The sequence below is a fragment of the Lithobates pipiens genome, unplaced genomic scaffold (assembly GCF_037356315.1).
Source record: "Lithobates pipiens isolate NorthernLeopardFrog02 unplaced genomic scaffold, aLitPip1_a1.2 Scaffold_19, whole genome shotgun sequence".
NCBI lineage: Eukaryota > Metazoa > Chordata > Amphibia > Anura > Ranidae > Lithobates > Lithobates pipiens.
Genome location: NW_027507764.1, coordinates 347,307,403 through 347,329,078, shown reverse-complemented (window position 1 = coordinate 347,329,078; position 21,676 = coordinate 347,307,403). Strand labels below are relative to the sequence as shown.

Here is a 21,676-nt window from a genome sequence, read left to right as displayed (position 1 = left end):
CAGTGTTGTCAGACGCTTCTTGAATGCAAAGAGATTTATTGTCTCTAACATGAAAAGATATAATAAAATATTTACAAAAATGTGAGGGGTGTACTTCACTTTTGTGAATTACTGCTAATGTACAACATCACCATGAACATAATACTATTTCCACCTGGTTTTAGAGTGGAGATCAGACATACTCATACAGGGCTCCTGCCCAGGTTAATCAATAGGAATTCACAATACTGTGGAACAAAACTAAATTTGCAAAATGACAACAGTTTGCAACTCATACAGCAGTTTTTGTATTTTTACCCATTGTTTTTGAGTTTACTCACTTTTACGAATAATCACCAATTAACAGAAAATCATACACATCTATATGCTTGTTTTGATTCTCAGAATAGATGTTAGGACCTGAGATATAATTAAGATTCCTAACTGTTATAGCTTTACATTTTAAAATTCGAATAAGGTCAGTAATGCAGTTCTCATAATAACAATCTGCCATGGTAGTAAATAATTTTGCAAGAAGATAATATCACATACAAAATATACCTGACTGAACAGATCACTTCAGCCTTTGAGAAAAGTGTATTCTGCAAACCTCAGAAATTGCTCACATGAACAGAGTTCACACTACTAAGCTATCCACAGTTCAAATGCTCACCTGATAACAATCTGCACTGTCATTCTCACTGTATACTTTTGTAATGTTCTACCTGCATGTGTAAGGACACAGTTCTGGGCCACAGTGCCAGTACTGTGCCAGGCATCATGATGGCACCAACATCCCACTTTTAGTGCACAGAAAATATGTGAAAAGGCCTTCCAGTCTAGCCTGTAGCTGGCTCTGTACAGACTATGGCGCACATTTTATGGTAACTGGAACTAGCATGGGAAGGCATACTTAGGCCCCTTTCACACCGAGGCAGGTTTTCAGGCACTACATCGCTAACAATAGCACCTGTGTAGCGCCTGAAAAAAACTGGCCCCTTTCACTCCAGTGTGAAAGCCGGAAGGCTTTCACACTGGATTGGTGCGCTGGCAGGACGGTGAAAAAAGTCCTGCTAGCCGCATCTTTGGAGCAGTGAAGGAGTGGTGTATTCACCGCTCCTAAACCGCTCGGCTATAGCGCCGGCAAAGCGCCACTGCAGCGGTGCTTTGCGGGCAGTTTTAACCCCCTTTTCGGCCGCTAGCGGGGGTTAAAACCTCCCCGCTAGCAGCCGCATACCGCCGCTAAAACGACGGTAAAGCGGTGCTAAAAATAGCGGCGCTTTGCCGCCGACGCCCGCACCGCCCCAGTGTGAAAAGGGCCTAAAGGACATATTTTAACTCATCTGTTTTGTGTGCATTTTGTAACTAGTTACACTTGCTGAGCTCTGGGCAACAGCTAACATACAAAATACTACAAATAAGGAGTGTCAAAGGATTTTTTATTCTGTTTATCCATTTCTGCGATTTAAACAACCCCAAGACACTGCACAGTCAGGTGGATAACACCTAGACCCCTTTCACACAGGCCAGACTCTGTTTTTCTGAGCTGAGCAGCCGATGACAGGTGTTTACAAAGTGGACACAGCCCGCTCTGCTCTGTGGGCAGCCTGATGTAAATGGGCCGGCTGTTCATTTACACCCGACTGCCATCCGATCCAGCCAGATGGATCCCCATCCAATTGTTTTTGCCAGTTTGGGCACAAGTCCGTTTACATCTGACTAGCCATAGAGAAGAATGGAGGGTCCGATTGGGTCTGCCTGAACAACAGACAGGTGGACCCGATCAGACCTCCAAAGAGATATTGTGGTGTTTGCTCCCCTCCCTGCTGAATAGACAGTGAAAGAGCAGAAGACTGATGAGGTCATTTCTCTGTTCTCTTTGCTGTCTCCTTATATCAGCACACCTAATTGGCTCTCAGACCTGTACATCCCTCTTCCACTCTAAGCGGGTAGTAGGTTTAATGGTGGATATTTCCTTTTTTTTTTTGATCAGCAGTGGGCAGGATGCCTGTACCAATCAATGACAGGCTGTCACTCTCCAAGGCTGTTCGCATGTAACAGCACATGGATCAACTACCCGTAATTAGAGAACTCTGGATGGCCTTACTCATGAGTAAGCACTCTTGGTAGTGTGAAACTCGTTAACTATTGTTGCTTTGCTGTGACCCACTTTTGTGTGATTCTGCTCCACGAATAAAAGGCATTTGAATTTATCTTTATCTTGGAGTGCGGCCATCCAGAGTTCTTCAATTATTTGCAACAAGTATATGCCGTGCCTGCGCCTGGGTTTCTCCATTCCTGGTGGGACTGCTTTCTTGGATATGTGGACTTACCTGGAGCAGTGGTTCTCTCACATACCTGTAATTAGAGACGGATATGTGCACCTGGATATGAACAGTCTTCGTTCAGCTGCACATATCCATCCTCAAAAGCAGATAATTGCTTCATGTGAAATTACATACATTATGAACAGTCGCAGACAGCTGTGGACCGTGTTAGACTGTCATTGTTTTGTACAGGCTTCCTGACTGTAAACACCTGGCTGTACCTGTCATAGAAATACACTGATCTGGGCAGTGTTGAGCTCCAATGTCCAATCAACACAATGCATGAGGCCTTAAAGCGGACCTTCAGTCATTTTTTCAACTTTTCAGCTATTAATTCTTCTGCCTTTGTTGTTTTAACTTTGGATAGTTCAAATAAAAATTCTGGCAGTAAATAGCTTATACAGCCCACTTCCTGTTTCTTGTCTGGTAAAAAGCCTAGGCTTATGACATCATGCACAGCTCCCTTTCTCACTCTTGTGTGAGTTTGCCAGAAAGGGAGTGGGGGTGTGAGTCATAAAAGGGCCAGTGAGAGCTACAGGGCTGCAGAGCTGGAGGTGTGCCTCTGTGTGTCTGTGTAAATCCAGGAAGTGAACAGGCAGCAGCTTCAGCTGCCCACAGTTAAAATGGCTGCAGCCAAACTTAGTGGAGGGAGATTTCTGCAGCATATTTGGCAACTACAGAATCACAGTATATATAAAAGCAATATGCATATATGAGTGGTTGCAGGGAAGCTTCAGAATGGCAAAGATGTTTTTATTACAAATTATGTGAGCAGATTGCAGTTCCTCTTTAAGACTATGAACTAGTTTAATAATAATAAAAAAAAATATTAGGCCAGCAAAGCTAATGAAAAGTATTTAGTGGTGCTTGTACATACTTTCTTCATTGTACTAATAATCTCAAGGAAACACATAGCCTGACAACTCTAATTGAAAATGGCAGTCTCAAACTCTAAGGTCTGAACTCTGGCCTCATCATGCCCCCTGCATCCTAGAGTACAATGTGCCAAGCTAAGGTTCAGGGAAGCTCGGGACCCATATGACAAAAGAATAAGTGAAGACAGGTATCTCTTGGAACAGAAATAAATGAGCTGACATCACTTGGAAGGTTCAGGGGCTAAGGTTAACGTCCTTATTTTTGCTTGACTTTTTAGAATACCTAATTTACCAAAGCTGTGGTCTCCAACTTAAAGATGAACTCCAGGCTTACCTTCACTCCTGCACAGTTGTACAGTCTCCTCTCTTGTACAGAAATTGCTCTGATTTCACTGCACACTGTAGCTTTTCACAGCGTGCGTTAGACGCTGCAGCAAGTCAGATACAGCCAGTGTTACTTCTTGGCTGCAAGATATCCAGCAACCTGTGACACCCATTTCATCCATTGAATTTCAGTTATTTTAATCATTGAGATGTTACCTAGGGTGGTCTGCATTCAAAAGCAGCCAGCCTAGGAATGCCCACTCCTCCAAACTGACAACATCCACCCATCAAGGCACTTTGATATTTGTATGGCTTCTCCCAAAAGCCATCTCACTGCTTGCATCAGGGCTGATGGCTCCTGAGAGGGGTACTGAGGTAAGGTGCTGTTTGTGTGATGTTTTCAGGAAGCTATGTACAGAACCCTGTGGGCCCCTTCCACAAGCCTTCATCTGCATGCATTGCATAGAGAACTACAGCACCCTGTGATGGCATTACTGGTTCTAAAAAAAAGGTATGTAATGAAAATAGAAAGATTGTATTTAGTAAGTTTATTAGCATGTTGATTAGGTGAAAAAAAGGAACCAGGGAAGGCAAAATATGACCAGATTAAACAGCAGCTTTAAAAAGGCCAACAATTGTATCCAAAAGTTCAGTGGATGGCCACGTCTAAATCATGCATGGTAGAAATAATCCACGTCAGGAATACAGCAACGACAAAATATATTGTTTAAAAAATATAACAGGGAGAGACCCTTTCCAGGAAGCTTCAAATTCAGAAGCCCCTCACCAATGTATTGTTGCTGTATCATGCTCATCCTCCTTATTAATGTCAGGGGGAGTAAAATAAACTCCGTTGTTAGCCCTTCTACACATGGTCGGACATTCCGACAACAAAATCCGTCTGATTTTTTACGACGGATTTTGTCCAAAACTGGTGTTTCATACACATGATCAGACAAAGTTATCGGAAAATCTGATCGTTTGGAACATGATGACGTTCCTTTGTTACGACAGGACTACGTTCAGGCTAGTAGCCAATAGCTTTGGTCTCATAATTTGATCTGAGCATGCGTGTCACTTTGTCTGATCGGAATTCTCTACAAACGATCGTGCAAAGTCCGATCGGATCATGTTGTCGGAAAATTTTATATCCAGCTCTCAAACTTTGTTGGTCGGACATTCAGACGGAAAAAGTCCGATGGAGCCCACACACGGTCGTATTATCCGACAACGCGGTCCGATCGGACGTTTTCCGTTGGAATTTCCGACTGTGTGTACAAGGGCTTAGTGTCAGTAAAAGTACTGTGAAATAAGACCAATTGTCGGTGTCAGTGGATGTAAAATAAAACTATATGGGCAAGGTAGCAAGGTATTATTCCAGACTTTAATGACACTGGAAGTAAAATAAGCCCCATGTTGTCACTGACGGTGGGAATAAAAATGAGCCGCATATCATATGTGTTAGTGGGAGCAATAATAGTCCTATGATTACTTCGATTTTTTTGTATTTACTTACCAGATCATACATCCCTACACCACTGTTCTGCATCTCTAGTTGGAACTGTAACTATCCTGTCACTGCGGACCCTAAGCATGAAAGTGCCCAGATATTCTACAGTAGATACCTTGACAATTAGGTTTAGCAACATATTTTTTTTTCTTAATTATAACAGGTTTATGTTAGCGTGACACTTAAAACACAAATTCTAGGGTTTCTGGGGTACATACCTCTTGACTGGTCACAATTACTGGAGTACAGCCTTTTCTTACTAGAAAATACAGCAGTGAAGGCTTCTGAAGACAATGTCCAGGATTTCCAGACCTGTGGTCTGAATACACGGTTTACAAGCATCCCAAAACTGGATGGAGCGCTGAATGAAAAGGAAATTCACAACATTATTAGTTGGCTTATAAAGCTCACATAAGTACAGCAACATTTTGGAAGTGCAAATCTTGATGAGATTTCAGAAGCACTAAAAACCAGACCACTTGAAAGCCACAATTCAGTAGAGTGTTATACACTGTATTTGCAAATATCATTAAATGTGAACTAACACTTCAAGTTAGCAGAAAAAGTCTATCCTACTTTAATTTGTCTGCAAAGACAACATTTTCAAAACTACACAGTCTGCAATGGCTGCATACTCATTATTCTGACATAATACTTTAAATGTAAAGCCCGATACACACGATCAGATTTTCTGCTGATTTTTGTCTTCAGATTTACCAAAGCCATATAATATGAGGTCAAACCTTAGGAGTTTCAATTTGTATGCAATCAGGTAGGCCCTTGTACTACACGGTTTTGGTAAATCTGAAGACAAAAATCAGCAGAAAATCTGATAGTGTGTATGGGGCTTTAGAAGCACATAGGTAGGAACAAATTATTGGAAAAAGGTGAGAGGATGGGCATGGCCTGGCAAGCAGTGTGTGTGTCTATAGACGCACCCAGATCAGCAAAGGGCATAGACAGGTATTTCTTTAGCCTACTCAGCTAAAGTAGACACCATCAAATAGGTGGGGATAGGGCAAAGGCTTGGGGACTTGCCGTAGAAGACAGAAAGGGACAATTTTAAAGAACAAATAGGACAATCTAAGGTATCAACCTCCTCCTCTTGAGGGTTTAAAAGCATAACTGTGTATAGAGTGGAGAAGGATTGGAACAGCTGTCAGGATTTTATTGCTTTTTGTGTTCCCATTAGAGATTCGGCCTTCCTATTTGTCTTGTTTACCATTATTACCAAGAGTGAAAGTGAAAGAAAATCACAAATTTTGGATTGTCACCAGAACAGGAATGGGGGTGAAATCATCCAATGAGGATACCATTTCTGATGACGACCAAGGATCCCCTCACTTACCCTTACTTCCTGTTATGGCTAGAGAACAGCTGCAGGGCCTTGTGGTGACGTCACTCATAGCCTTACTACAGAGCATCCATTGTCAGCTGTTCCTCCGCTACACTGAAGCTGGCGCTGGGAGCCGATCATGTCACTGGACCGGAGCACCCTCAGAATAGGTAAGTGTAGACATCTTTCCTCTACAGGGTAGTTAGAATAGGACTTAGAACAGGGGTGGGAGAAGATTTATGTATAGTTAGTACTTGACTGGACTTGCACTTTAAGATCATCCAAGTTACTAGCCTTGAACTATTGTGTTAATAATTGTCCCACTCACATCTTTCAGCATTTATAGGATATGTAGTCGGTCGAGCATTTTGTCAGGCACATTCCTCGGTGCACTGACGTCAGCCAGTGAAGGAATGTATGACGGGTTGCACCTGCGCAGTGCACGGGGTTTGGAGCTCCAGCTGATTCCACCTTACAGGAAGTGACGAGGGTTGCGCATTCTGCCAGGTTGATCCTTTTGTCACAACAACGGGAAACTGACTGATTGCAGTATGTTAAAAATACTGAATTTTTTTATTCCTTTTTTTTCCATTAACAATTTTTTTTTTGTTTACATACTTTCACCATAGTAACGCTACTACTATGTACATTGTAACAGCAACGTTTTCAACTGTCGTGAATGGGTCAACCATTCTTGACAACTGTGATCACTAGTGATCTGTGATTGGCTACAGCTAATCATATGGTACAGGGGGCTGTGATTGGCCCAGGTACCATGTGATAGGTGTGGGCCAATCACAGCATAGGCAACACAGCTGTTATGAATGAATTCAATCATAACAGCTTAGGTAACATTGTGATCATGTGGTGTAAATAATGTGACAAGTGATGGTGCCAAAAATTAATAAATATTAAATAAACATGAGTGCAGCTACCTTTTTTTTAAATGGAATAAACCCCTTTGTAATCTAATTAATACTGAGGAAAAAGTGTGGCACTAACTCACAAGTTAGTGCCACACTTTTGCCTCACTATTAATAGTGATCATGTGATCGCATAGGGATCACATGATCACCAGAATCTGCAATCCGCTGTGTCCGGCAGTCGCGGGGGACAACCCGTTTAGAGTGCTCTCCTAAACCCGTGTAGGCAAATGGCGGACAGGTACGTAATTGTGCCTGCACGTGCCGCCCCACCGCGGTACATGTACTGTAGCGGGGGGTGGGAGGGGGCTCAAGTGGTTAAATAGTATATCTCTTTGTTTCTAATAAGAGTTTCTGTCAATGTTAGGTTGTCAGTAAATAAATGCCCTATCAGTAAATTTTTATGCTTTGTCAGTATAAAAATGTTGTGTGTGTGTGTGTGTGTGTGTGTGTGTGTGTGTGTGTGGGGGGGTGGTAACTTGGTTGCAGTGTAGAAAAATGCAGCATGTCTGCCAGACTGAATGCCACTGCATTAGAAGAACCAGCCGCACTGCTCTCTGCCAGAGCTGACACTGCACCATCCTGCATGGTACCACGTTTTAGGCAGATCAAAGATGGTGCGATTCTCTTTCCTGCAACCACGGATTGCGCCCGTGTTGATGAGGGAATCTCCTCCACAAAGCTATTGTTTTCTACTAGCAGGAGGGGGAGGGGGGTTGCCAGGAGCCGTCCCTGCTTGGAGAACACAGTGATTATTATTAGAGGCTAAAGCCATGTAATCTGGCATGCCGGTTGTAGCCAAGTCGATGGATGGATTGACCTGGATACAATTAGCCTGCCCATAGTTGGAATCTCAGCCAGTCCCTGCTGAGTTTGGAACCATCAGGCTGGGTTCACACTGGTGCAATGCGGGAACCACTGCGATTCCTGTGCAAGTTCCTCGCAATGCATCTGAATCTCAGGCAGTTCACACTGCTCTTGGTGAACCACAGCGGGTGTCAACAGAAAGTTAATGACAGTTCGCAGAACGCAGTGCGAACTGGGGAATCGGATCGCATGGGTTTGAACACCCATGCAATCCAATTCCAGAGAAAGAAAAAAAAACAGTCCTGCACCATATTGGTGAGAATGAAATGCACTTTCAACCATACAAACTGCGTGGATGAATTTGCACTGCACAGACATCGCATGTGATCTGCACAGACATGTGGTGCGACTCACATGCGATGTCCGACACCACATCAGTGTGAATCCAGGTCAGGTTTATTGTGCAGGCTAGTGGTAATGTAGGTAAAACAATGTCACATTCAGCTTCTGCACACTTCTTTTATTGCTTTCCACTGAAGAACACCACCACAGAAAAGTCATGTCCCCTGCCCCCCCCCCCCACATATAACCCAGGCACCGCCATCATAAATAATATGAAAGTCACATGAAAATGACTGCTGCTACTGAAAGGGTTAACACGGCGCACAAGTCCATTGACAGCCCGTACGGCCAATGTCAGAGAGGAAACTACAACAGGAACTTCGTTACCTTACGCTCCGTGCCGATGTTCCGTCAGATTAGGCGACTCGTCAGAATTGGTAACGGAAGTGACGTATTTGTCGCTGCCATTTTACTACACCCCGCACTCCTTCATAGTAACTATACACCGAGAAGGGGGCAAGCGGACATCTTGTTACACCCACGGGAGTTTTACATTTTTCACTTATTTTTAACAGTAAAGTGAGTTTATATAGTGAAACACAGTACTTAGAACTCCGTCTGACTGGTTAGATGTTGTATTTTAAAAGCAGCGAACTTCTGTCAGATTAGCAAACCTATGAGATGAGCTGCTTTTAAAATGCAACATCTAACCAGTCATACGGAATTCTAAGTACTGTGTTTCACTATATAAACTCACTTTACTGTTAAAAATAAGTGAAAATGTAAAACTCCGGTGGGTGTAACAAGATGTCCGCTTGCCCCCTTCTCGGTGTATAGTTACTATGGAGGAGTGCAGGGTGTGGTAAAATGGCAGCGAGAATACGTCACTTCCGTTACCAATTCTGATGGGTCGCCTAATCTGACGGAACAGCGGCACAGAGTGTAAGGTAACGAAGTTGCTGTTGTAGTTTCCTCTCTGACATTGGCCGTACGGGCTGTCAAGTACCATTGTAAAATTTCCTGCAACTTCTGAAAACATCTCACCCCGTCACTTCCAGTGCGGCTCCGTCACTGAAACAGCTGACTGTGGGCATTTACCGCGCATTCGCCAATTCCCTGATATTAACGGCGCATGCGCAGGATGTTTATTTAATCGGTGGATAAAAATTCTACACTCAAGTGGGTGGAGACTTGCGGGTGGGAGGGCGGAGCTGAACAGATGCTTAGAACGTCAGCAGCAGCCCCGCCAACCCCACTAACATGCCCCTGAATCGCGTGATCTTTGTTTACTGTCGAGAAAAATTATGGCTTCAGCTGCTATTAACAGCAATCGCGCATGCGCGGGATCTTTGTTTACTGTCGAGAAAAATTATGGCTTCAGCAGCTATTAACAGCAATCGTGCATGCGCGGCATCTTTGTTCACAGGTCGATAAAAATTATGTACTCAAGCACATTCTTATTGGTGCTGAAAATTGATAGACTCGGGCGGGCGATGGCTTTATTATATCATCGGCAGCACCAATATGTAGTGTATTTATTAAATCAGCAGAATATGGGCACAATGTCTGCGTTTGGGGACAGTGTCTGCGTTTGGGGCACAATGTCTGCGTTTGGGGACAGTGTCTGCGTTTGGGACACAATGTCTGCGTTTGGGGACAGTGTCTGCGTTTGGGGACAGTGTCTGCGTTTGAGGACAATGTCTGCGTTTGAGGACAATGTCTGCGTTTGGGGACAGTGTCTGCGCTTGGGGCACAATGTCTGCGTTTGGGGCACAATGTCTGCATTTGGGGACAGTGTGTTTGCGTTTGAGGACAATGTCTGCGTTTGGGGACAGTGTCTGCATTTGGGCACAGTGGCTGCGTTTGGAATGATCACAGCCGATTGCGTGGTAAACGGCCAATGGCTGTTTACCAGCATCAGTGGCGAGCAGTGTTCCCGGTGTTGTAAAATTTCCTGCGACTTTTGAAATCATCTCACCCCGTCACTTCTGGTGCGGCTCCGTCACTGAAACAGCTGACGGCGGACCTTTACCGCGCATGCGCCAATTCCCTGACATTAACAGTGCATGCGCAGTATATTTATTTTCACGGTGGAGGAAAAATTCTAGCCTCAAGTGGGCGGAGACTTGCGGGTGGGCGGGTGGAGCTGAACAGATGGTTAGAACGTCAGCAGCAGCCCCGCCCACCCCACGATTTTCTTCACTGGTCAAGAAAAATTATGGCTTCAAGCTGTTAGTAGCGCATTATGGACTCAAGTGGGTGGAGACTTGCTGGGAGGGAGAGATAGAGCGACTGCCTACATATACAGTACATTGTTCTGCCAATAAATACGCCTCACTGTGCCCCACAAACGCCGCCTTACTGTGCCCAGAAATCGCCACCTCACTGCACCCCAAAAATGCCGCCTCACTGTGCCCAGCAAATGCCTCACTGTGCCCAAAAAATGCCGCCTCACTGTGCCCAGCAAATGCCTCACTGTGCCCAAAAAATGCCCCTCACTGTGCCCAGCAAACGGCACCTCACTGTGCCCAACAAACACCACCTCACCATGCCCAGAAAACACCTCATTGTGCCCAGCAAACGCCTCACTGTGCCCAAAAAATGCCACCTCACTGTGCCCAGCAAACGCCTCACTGTGCCCAGCGAACACTGCCTCACCGTGCCCAGCAAACGCTGGCTCACTGTGCCCATCAAACGCAACCACTGTGCCCATAAATTGCTGCCACTGTGCTATCAAACACAGCCACTGTACCCATCAATTGCTGCCAGATTGTCAAGCCGTAGCTGTGCTCCCTGGGGATATGATGATCACCCATCTGTGCTGCTGGAGGGAGCCCAGACGGGCATAAATGAGGGACCTGCATGTCATGGTAAGTGAGACCATCTCATATCCCACTTCATCTTTCCCGAGAACAGGGACCCCCTTCCCCTCCTCTGAGGACAGGGACCCCCTCCCCCCAAGACAGAGACCCCCTTCTCCCCCCTGAGGACAAGGAAACCTTCTCCTCCCTGAGGACAGGGGCCCCCTTCTCTCCTGGGGACAGGCACCCCCTTCTCTCCTGAGGACAGGGGCCCCCTTCTCTCCTGGGGACAGGGACCCCTTCTCTCCTGGGGACAGGAACCTCCTTCTCTCCTGGGGACAGGGACCCCCTTCTCTCTTAGGGACCCCCTTCTCTCTTGGGGACAAGAACCCCCTTCTCTCTTGGGGACAGGAACTCCATCTCCCCTGGGAACGGGGACTTCATCTCACCTAGGGACCCCATCTGCCCTGGGGATCAGGACCCCACCTCCCCTAAGAACAGGAACCTGATCACCCTGTGTGCGCTAACCTCACTGCCCTGCCTGCCATGTGTCCTGTGTGAGGGCCCTCCTGTGACAGCTCTTATAAGGATTTCACCCCACTGTGTGATCCCCCTGCATGACTGATCCCTCTGTGTCCAAAACTTACACGGGGAACCCCTCTGTTTGCTACCCCTACATGTCTGCATACTCTGACCACCACCTGTACCATTTCCACATCCACTGACTGCCCCCTGTATCCTGTGCACATGTTCCGACCACCTCTTGTACCATGTATGTAGCCTCTAGCAACCTCCTGTGTCCTTTCTGCAATCTATGACTATCTCTTGTCTTTTAACGTGTCTGCAGTCTCTTAGGGGGAGTCTGGAGAGGAATCAAGAGTGAGAGAACCGCCAGGATTGGGATTATGGGAGGAGTCAGATGTGTATGGACTGTGGAGAAGAGACTATTGAATAAAAACCAGAACCACCAACCTGGAGCCGTCTAACTGAGCCCTGCACGCTGCACTGGAGAGGAGGTCAGTGACAAGAGGGCATTCATATAAAGGTTTCCCATCATCTCAGTAACACCTCCCCCCCAGTGTATTCACTCTGCGGAAGGTGGTCTCTGGTCACCAGAGTTCCCCCTCCCCCCCCCACATAACATTTCCCGGCATTCCCCTTTACATCAGAGTCCGCAGGATTCTTCCCTAAGGCAAAGGAAAATGGTACAAAGCATGATCTAAGGAGGAACTCTGATGTAAGGGGTGCTCTTGTCACCAGAGACCACCTTATATCAGAGTCCACTGCATTTCCATTTACATCAGAGTTCCCACTTACATCAGGGTCTGCAGCATTGCCCTTTGCATCAGGGTTCGCAGAGTTCCCCCTGTTAGATTAGAAGGGATGGAGGCCCAGAGACATGTCCAGAGTACACAGAGGATACATGGGTTAGATTAGAAGGGATGAAGGCCCAGAGACATGTCCAGAGTACACAGAGGATACATGGGATAGATTAGAAGGGATGGAGACCCAGGGACATGTCCAGAGTACACAGAGGATACATGGGATAGATTAGAAAGGATGGAGGCCCAGGGACATGTCCAGAGTATACAGAGGATACATGGGATAGATTAGAAGGGATGGAGACCCAGGGACATGTCCAGAGTACACAGAGGATACATGGGATAGATTAGAAAGGATGGAGGCCCAGGGACATGTCCAGAGTACACAGAGGATACATGGGATAGATTAGAAGGGATGGAGGCCCAGGGACATGTCCAGAGTACACAGAGGATGCACAGGATAGATTAGAAGGGATGGAGGCCCAGGGACATGTCCAAAGTACACAGAGGATACATGGGATAGATTAGAAGGGATGGAGGCCCAGGGACATGTCCAGAGTATACAGAGGATTCACGGGATAGATTAGAAGGGATGGATGCCTCCTCTGTTTTCTCTGGGCCTCCATCCCTTCTAATCTATCCCATGTATCCTCTGTGTACTCTGGACTAGGGATGAGCCGAACACCCCCGGACCAGAACTTTCGAACAGACCCCAAATTCGTACGAACGTTAGAACCCCATTGAAGTCTATGGGACTCGAACGTTCGAAATTAAAAGTGCTAATTTTAACAGCTAATATGCAAGATACTGTCCTAGGACCTGGCTCCTGCCCCAGGGGACAGGGGTCAATGCAAAAAAAAGTTTTAAAAACTGCCGTTTTGGCGGGAGCACTGATTTTAATGACGATTAAAGTGAAAAAAAGAGTGAAATATTCCTTTAAATATCGTGCCTGGGGGGTGTCTGTAGTATGCCTGTGAAGTGCCACGTGTTTCCCGTGTTTAGAACAGTCCCTGCACAAAATGACATTTAACGGAAATAACATCATTTAAAGCTGCTTGCGGTTTTAATGTTATATCTGGTTCCTGCAATAGGGCCACTAGGTGGCCTGGTACTTGGTGATACTAGATATGAGAAGGGCAACCCAAGGTCAGGCTATGAGTATATAGGGAATCTCCGCCAATGGGTAGGAGTTTTCTTGAAACCCTTGGCCTGCTGGGAGAGCCTATATATTCGGGTGAGGTCAGGTGACCGGAGTTCTGTGCCACCTGGACAGCGGTCTGGGTGGACATGAGTTATACGCCCCAGGCTGCTAGGCCAGAGAGTGCGCCTATCCTGGGGGCATCTGATTGCAAGGCTGTGTGAGGTCCTATCCAGAAGTAAGGAGAGCAGCGCAGGGATGGGATTGCGGTTTGAGTAACTGAAAGTACCGGAACCACATTCTCACCGAAAGGGCACAATGGAGAATCGGGAAACTTCAGGCGGTGATCAAGTCAGGGACCCAGCCAGATAAGGAGACGTTTGCAGAGCAGCCTTTTGAGTCAAGTCAGGGACCTCGCCGGTTAGCAGGGGTGAAGCTTGAGAAGTATCTGGAGTGCCAAGCTAGGGACCCAGCAGGTAAGTGTGGGTGACCCTTGAGGGGATACCACTGCAAACCTTGGAGGAGCTCAAGGGATTTATAGTCAGTGAATCAGCAGGTCTAGTGAGAGACCCGGGGCCCAGTGTTGAAGAACTACGAGAGGCAGTTGTAGTGAAGCTGAAAAGACTGTTATGTTTGAGTTAGGAACTGTTAAAGACTGTTACCATAGAAGACAGCAATCCTGCACGAGTAGATGTGGCTTCTTGCTGGGGCCCTTCCCTGCACAGCTGTCCTCCTATTAAAGTCTCGGAGTCTGCCAATTGAATTTGCAACTACCTAAGGCTGGCCTGGCCCTAACCCTCTTTTCCCCAAAAATACAAAAAGGACTGTTAAGAGAAATAAAACCTCTTTTACATCTAAAGAAATGTCTGGCACCCAGTAACTTTGTCCATCTTGCACCCACCATGCCTCACAACCCACCACACACAGAAGGATGTCAGGTATCTGTGGCCTGGAAAGTTCTCATTAGACTGAACAAGGCCAGAGACCTTGCTACATTGATTTTATCTATTTATTTTTACACTTTAACTTAAAAACGATTTTGTCTCACTTTTATTCAAAGAATGTAAACATCCCTTTGTAATAGGAATAGGGCATGGCAGGTCCTCTTTATGGAGAGATCTGGGGTCTATAATCCCCACATCAAGGGGGTACAACTTTTAATTTGCAGGGAATTGCCTATTGAAAAAATAGATATCTGAATGATCCAACATTCAGATATCTCCACTCAAAGTCCAGGACGTCATATGACAGCCTACCGGCGGAAAGTGGTTAAAAAGTATATTTAGAAGATACAGTAATGTTATAATTTGCGCCTTATCCCTGGAATTCATAAAGACTGGCACAGATAGAATTTGCAAAAGTGCCTCATGTACATTCTTTTTTTTTTTTTATCTTTATTTAAGGTTAGCGGGTTAAACAAAATGGCATTATCTCACACATGCCAATCAACATCATCAAATGAAAGGCAACAACAGAAACCCATGTCTACCATTGGGTAATTTTTTTTTTTTTTTTTTTAAAGCCACATCAGCGAATCATGAAGCGAGACTAGAATCAACTTTACGTTCATCGCTGTCTCTTATTTAATTTCACATCATTGTAGCTATGGTTTATTTACTCCCACCACTTTTTTTTTTTTTTTTTTTTTGAGTAATAATAAATTTCATGTATCACTTTATTTCTTTATCATAAAAAAGTATACCATTTTTTTTATTTTTTTCTACTCCCTTCCTATTCTAGTCATTTACCCTCTATCCCGAAAACTCCCCCCCCCCCGAACCCCACCATGTCAGTAGTGTTCCTCTTCTAGATGTCTTCCTCTAATACCTATCTTTTTGGTCTCAGCTGTGCTACATAGCTCCATTCCTGTTTAAACTCTTTCCATCCTTTCCATTTTCTTTCAAATGCTGCTCTTTCATCTTCGTCATTCATGCATAAACTTTCGCAGTTAAATATTCCCTCTACTGCGTCTACCCATTCCCATATCGTTGGGCATTCAGCCTCATACCACTTATTAGGAATCAGTTTTTTTGCGGCGTTTAAGAGATGTGGAATAATTGTGTCTTGGTATTGTTTAACTCCTCCCTCAGTCCCATGGAAAAGCACTATCCAGGGATCCGGTTTTATAGTTGTTTGAGTTATTTCTTTTATCCTTTGGAGGATCTCATCCCAATATATCTTAATTTTTGCACATCCCCACCATAGGTGTGTCATTGTTCCTATGGCTTTACATCCACGCCAACACTCAGCCGTTGTTCCTTGTTGATATTTAGCTATTTTATCTGGAGTGTTGTACCACCGCGAGATGAGTTTATAATTCATCTCGGCTGTCCCATTGTCTACTGCCGAACTATGTGTTATATTCAATATTTTGTTTATCGTCTCTTTATCTTTTTGTGACCCTAATTCCTGTTCCCATTTTTTTATATATGGCGGTATCTCCCTCTGGCTGGCCCGTATCAACAGCTCATATAGCCTTGATATTGTGCCCTTAACTTTATCTGTCTTGCAGAGTTGCTCTAACCCTGTGAATTCATTTTCAACTCTACCTGGCTGAGGTAATCTTTGTATAAAATGTACCAGTTGGAGATATCGCCATCTATCTTTCACCATAAAACCAGTGTATACTAATTCTTCAAATGAAATAAGTTTCCCGTTTTTAATTATATCATTTAATTGTGACCCTTCTTTTTTAATCCAATTCCCACCTATCTCCCTTTTCCCTGGGGGAAAGTATTCATTATCTTTTAAAGCTATCATCGGTGAGTTGTAGTGTCCATTTAATCTTTTATATACCCCGTCCCAAATCTTAAGTGCAATCCGTGTCAACTCATTTGTGTTTATATCCAGTGCCCTATATTTCGGGGGATTCCATATTATCTCCCTAAGTTGTGCCTTACTATATATACCTTCGAGATTTACCCACCTTTTTTCATTCCCTTTTCCCCTTACCCATTCTACTGTTCTAGATAATAAGACGGCTTGGTAATAATAATACAAATCAGGGACAGCCAGTCCCCCATTCCTTTTCTCCTGTTTTAATATCCTGTGGGAGATCCTGGGTTTTTTATTATTCCATATGTATTTGCTCATTAATGAATTTAATTTTAAAAAATAATTGGAGGGTATCTTAATCGGCAACATCTGAAATTTATATAATATTTTGGGAAGGATGAACATTTTAAATACATTTATTCGGCCAAGCCAAGATATAGATCCGTTAGCTACCTTCCTAAATTCCGCTTTGATTTCATTAAGTAATGGGATATAATTCAAGTGGAACATCTTATCTAGCGTGCGTGCTAATTTTATTCCCAAGTATTTTAGTTCTTTTACCCACTTAAATTTACATTTTCCCTGAATTAATTGTTCTTCCTGTTTACTAACGTTTATATTAAGGATTTCCGATTTTATTTGATTAATTTTAAAATTCGATATTTTCCCATAGTCGTCAAGGGCCTCAATAACTTTTAGTAATGAACTTTTGGGGTTGCTGATATAAAATAGTACATCATCCGCGTATGCAGCGAGTTTATGTTCCTCCTGCCCCGCCCTAATTCCTTTTATTTCTGGATTATTTCTAATCGTCGAAAGTAAAGGTTCCAATGAAAGCACGAAGAGGAGGGGCGAGAGTGGACAGCCCTGTCTGGTCCCGTTCTCCATCTCAAAGGGAGGGGAGGGCAACCCATTGATATTTACAGTCGCAGAGGGATGTTGATACAGTGTTTTGATCCACTTGACCATCCTTGGACCGATACCCATTTTTTCTATTGTCTGAAACATAAATTCCCAATCAACCCTATCGAAGGCTTTTTGGGCATCTGTTGATAGTAGTAAAGCTGGGGGTTCCGTCTCCTCCCTTTGAGATAGCAATAATAGGGTTCTAACCCCATTATCTTTTCCCTCTCGGCCAGGCACAAACCCCACCTGGTCCGGATGTACCAGGAAATTCATGACTGTCTTCATTCTGTTCGCCAGTACCTTTGCAAATAGTTTAGTATCTACATTTAAAAGTGAAATTGGTCTGAAACTGGCACACTTAGTTTCATCTTTCCCTTCCTTTAATATGACAGTGATAGAGGCGAACAGTGCCTCTTTACTTATGTCATATTTTTCCCCAATTCCGTTCATATACCTGCAAAGTTTTGGTACCAGGATTTCCTTAAACCTTTTATAATAGTAGATTGTTAGTCCATCAGGTCCTGGGCTCTTCCCCAAAGCTGAGTCTGCCAATGCCTTATTTATTTCTACTTCTGTTATAGGTCTTTCTAGATTTTCTTGATCTATTTCCCCTATCTGAGGAAGTCTTGCATTGTTGAGATATCTATCTATATCTTTTATGTCCCCCCCTTTTTTCTGCTTCTTATTTTTTATTGCATATAGTTTCTCGTAGTATGTTTTGAATGTTTCTGCAACCTCCTTTGACGTATACACCAAATCCCCGTGTTCTGTTTGTATTTTCTCAATGTAGTTGATAGCTTTTTTCTTTTGAAATCTATTGGCCAGATATTTAGTGGGTTTATTTCCTTCTTGGTATCTTATTTTCCTTAATTGATTAAGGTATTTTTTTGTTTCTTGTTCTCTTAGCCCATGTAGTTCTTCCCTTTTACTTAATAAATTTTGGTATATCTTCTTATCCGCGATCCCCAATTTTATTTTTTTTTTCAAATATAAATTTTTATTATTATTCTCCCGAACCTGGGGAGGGAACCCCGCAATACAGATAGCGGAACAGTTATCAACAAAAAGCAAAACAAAACAAATGCAGATCAAATCAAATATGCAAGGTAAGTACATTGCAGGATACAGCTTAACTGACAGTAACAATCGCCTATGTCATATGGACCCACAAGCATGGCAATTATACCGCATGAAGGAGAAAGAACCCTTCAATTGGAGCGTAAGATTCCGGGGTCTACCCTCCCCAATCCCCACCCTTTCCCCAGAGGGAGGTGGGCGTGAGTCTACAAAAAGGACATATTGGGAAGTACCCAGAGGGGAAGGAAAACAAATGGGGGGGGAAATGGGGGTTGGGAGGGGGAAAACCGAGAAGGAAAAAGATGGCAAAGTTCAGAAGAGAGAGGAGAAAGGAGCAGACAGGGGGGGCGGGGCTGAGACACGGCGGTGGTAATCAACCATGGAATTGACTGGCAGAGGGCGCATGGACCGGAATAAGCAAAAATGACCCCAACAGGAGAAGGGCTCGCTATCGCCCCAGTAGTCGCTGACCCTCTGCTGAGTAGATGAAGGCATTCCAGACGTCCCAAGTCTGTTTGTGGGCCTCTTGCTTATGCTGTGCGGTTAGGACCAAGTCCTCCATTTTCTTTACCTCCTCCACCTTCCGCAGCCAATGTGTCACTGTTGGGGGAGCTTGTTGCTTCCATCGCAAGGGGACGCAGGCTTTTGCTGCGTTGAGCAGATGTCGCAATAACGACTTTTTGTAGATGTTAGCAGAGATTGTGGAATGGTGCAGGAGGAAGAATGCCGCGTCATCAGGTATAATGTATTCCGTGAATTGCTGGGAGATGCGACGGACCTCCCCCCAAAACCCCCTTAGTCTAGGGCAGGACCAGAAAACATGGAGCAGCGTTCCCTCCTCCTCGTTACAGCGCCAGCACCGATTCGAGGCGCGATCCCCAATTTATGTTGTTGTTCTATCTTACGGATTTCCTCACTAAGTTTGTTAGTCCTTTCGGCCCGTTCTTTTTTTTTTTTGTGAGCCTCTAGCTATCAAGATCCCACGGATATATGCCTTATGGGCATCCCACAGGACTTGCCCAGAGATGTCCTCGGTTTCATTTATTGAGAAATACTTTTCTAGTTCTCTACCTACAACTTCACCCCCCTCTTTATCTCAAATTATTTCCTCGTTTAACCGCCACCTAGTGGCTGATTTACTATATCCAGGGATCTGTATCTTCATTTTTATTGGAGCGTGATCTGATTGTGTTATTATTTCTATGCTTGTTTCCAATACTGTCTCAAGAGCTCTATGTTCCACCAAAATGTAGTCAATCCTGGAGTACGTCCCGTGCACAGGAGAAAAGAACGTATAGTCCAATTTATTGGGATGTTGTGCTCTCCAGACATCCACTAGTTGATTCTTATTCAGGTCTTGAGTAATCTTTTTCAATTGGACGTTGCTCCTTCCCCGTGCACGGGACGTACTATCCAATTCGGGGTTCAGACAGAAGTTTAAATCTCCCATCAGGACCACATATCCACTTTTAAATTCCTTTAATTTAGTCAGAATTCTTTTCAGAAATATTATAGGGTTTTTGTTCGGGGCGTAGATGTTTGCTAGTGTATACTTTATGCTGCCTAGTTTACCTTTTAGAAATAGATATCTTCCCTCTGGGTCTGTTTCTCTTCCCTCTACAGTAAAACGGGTATTTTTCCCAAATCCTATTGCAACTCCTCTTGCTCTATTAGTAATCGTATCCCCATAATACCAACTTGGGTAGTCTTTAGAATAGAGCCTGATCCTTGACGTGTGTGGAATATGCGTCTCTTGCAGGAAAATCACATCAGCCTGATATTGTATCAGTTCTGCCAGAATTTTATGCCTCTTTTTTGCAGTACTGAGCCCCTTGACATTATAGGACAGAAAATTTAACTCCTTTTTTTTGTTATCCATATCTTATCTTTTTAACCCATTTACTTTCTTTTTCCCAGAGGATTCCACTACTGACATGTCCCCTACCTCTTATCCCCCATACCTCCTCCCCCCCATCCCCACACCCCCCACCCTTATCTCCCTCCCTTCCCCCGACCCCACACCCCCCACCTCTATCTCCCTCCCCTCCCCCGCCCTCCCAACCCCCCTCCCCATCAACCCTCCTCCCTCCCTTTGGGCACCAATCGGCCCTTGACTTGTAAATAGACCACATTTCTCTGGCCATCTCCAAGTCTTCAACGTTCTTGAGGTGGGGTTCTAGATTTGGCCTCCTTGTCCTCCCTCTCTAGATGTATCTATAGAAAGTGAGGGAGTTACTGGGCCCATCTCTTATCTAACCTTATATTCATCTAATCTCCTCCCAGCGCCCCCCTCCCCTCCAAAAACCCATCAACAGTTCTCTCATATTATTTCCTCGTACCCCTCCGACCATCCCGGAATAGCAGGGGTTTGAATTTCTAATTTATCGCAAAAGGCCCCTAGCTCCTCAGGGAAACTTAGTTTAGCCATTCTACCATCTTTGAATGCAAGCAAACATGCCGGGAATCCCCAGCTGTATCTAATGTTCTGTACTCTCAGTAGTTCCAGCAAGGGTTTTAGAAGGCGTTTTCTAGCCAAAGTTTCAGGCGCAAGGTCAGGGAATATTTGTATCTCAGTTTCTGCATATTTTAGGGGGGCTTTCCCCCTTAATTTTTTCCAGATTTCAGCTTTATCCTCGTAATGTTCAAATCTAATAATGATATCTCGAGGTCTCCCTGTTTCTTCTGGCTTTTTCTTCCCGATCCTGTGCACCCTCTCAATTCTAGGGAATGCCATTTCTCCTCGGTCTAATATAGGCCTAAATATTTCTTCTATAATCTCCCTTAGCTCCTCTCTTTTATTTTCAGGAACCAATCGTATTCTCAAGTTTTGTCTCCTATTTCTATTCTCTTGATCTTCCAATCGATAGAGGATTTTCCTCTGGTTGCGATATGCGACTTTAACTTGTTCCTGTGCTATATTTAATTCCTGAGCTTGTATGTTGATTCTTTCTTCTGCCTTCTCCACTCGTGTTAATAAGTGGCCCAGATCATTTCATTAACATGTTTATCTCTGATTTTATGGCGTTCTCCAGTTTTAAAAGCATCTCCCTCATCATCTCTTTTGTTAACCCTTGGTCATCCAGCCTTTGGTCTTCGCATTTACTTAGTTCTGGTTCGCTCTCTGTTGTCATTCCGTCCCTAGAATGGTCTAAGGTCTCCTCTATTTGTTTATCCAGTCCCCTATTTTTCTCGGAGTTAGGGGGAATCTTTTCCTTCCCACCATTCCTGGGGCTC

The 21,676-nt window shown here is 44.4% G+C and overlaps 1 protein-coding gene and 1 long non-coding RNA gene across 4 annotated transcripts in view; one reads left to right on the top strand and one right to left on the bottom strand.

The window, feature by feature from the left end:
• LOC143996871 (enoyl-CoA hydratase EchA19-like) overlaps positions 1-5,374 on the bottom strand; it is a 164,275-nt gene extending 158,901 nt beyond the window's left edge. For 2 of the 3 annotated variants that reach the window (XM_077492160.1, XM_077492162.1), the window contains exon 1: positions 5,234-5,374. In XM_077492160.1, the coding sequence (XP_077348286.1) occupies positions 5,234-5,357 (124 nt within the window). In that variant the 5' untranslated portion in view covers positions 5,358-5,374. Of the gene's footprint in view, positions 1-540; positions 616-5,233 lie in introns of those variants that run through there. The other variant, XM_077492161.1, reaches the window with a different exon arrangement.
• A 6,701-nt stretch (positions 5,375-12,075) lies between these two features.
• The window catches only part of LOC143996870 (uncharacterized), a 36,212-nt gene continuing 26,611 nt past the window's right edge, over positions 12,076-21,676 (top strand). Inside the window, exon 1 of the long non-coding RNA XR_013277608.1 lies at positions 12,076-12,240. This is a non-coding gene — a long non-coding RNA (uncharacterized LOC143996870). The remainder of the gene's footprint in view (positions 12,241-21,676) is intronic.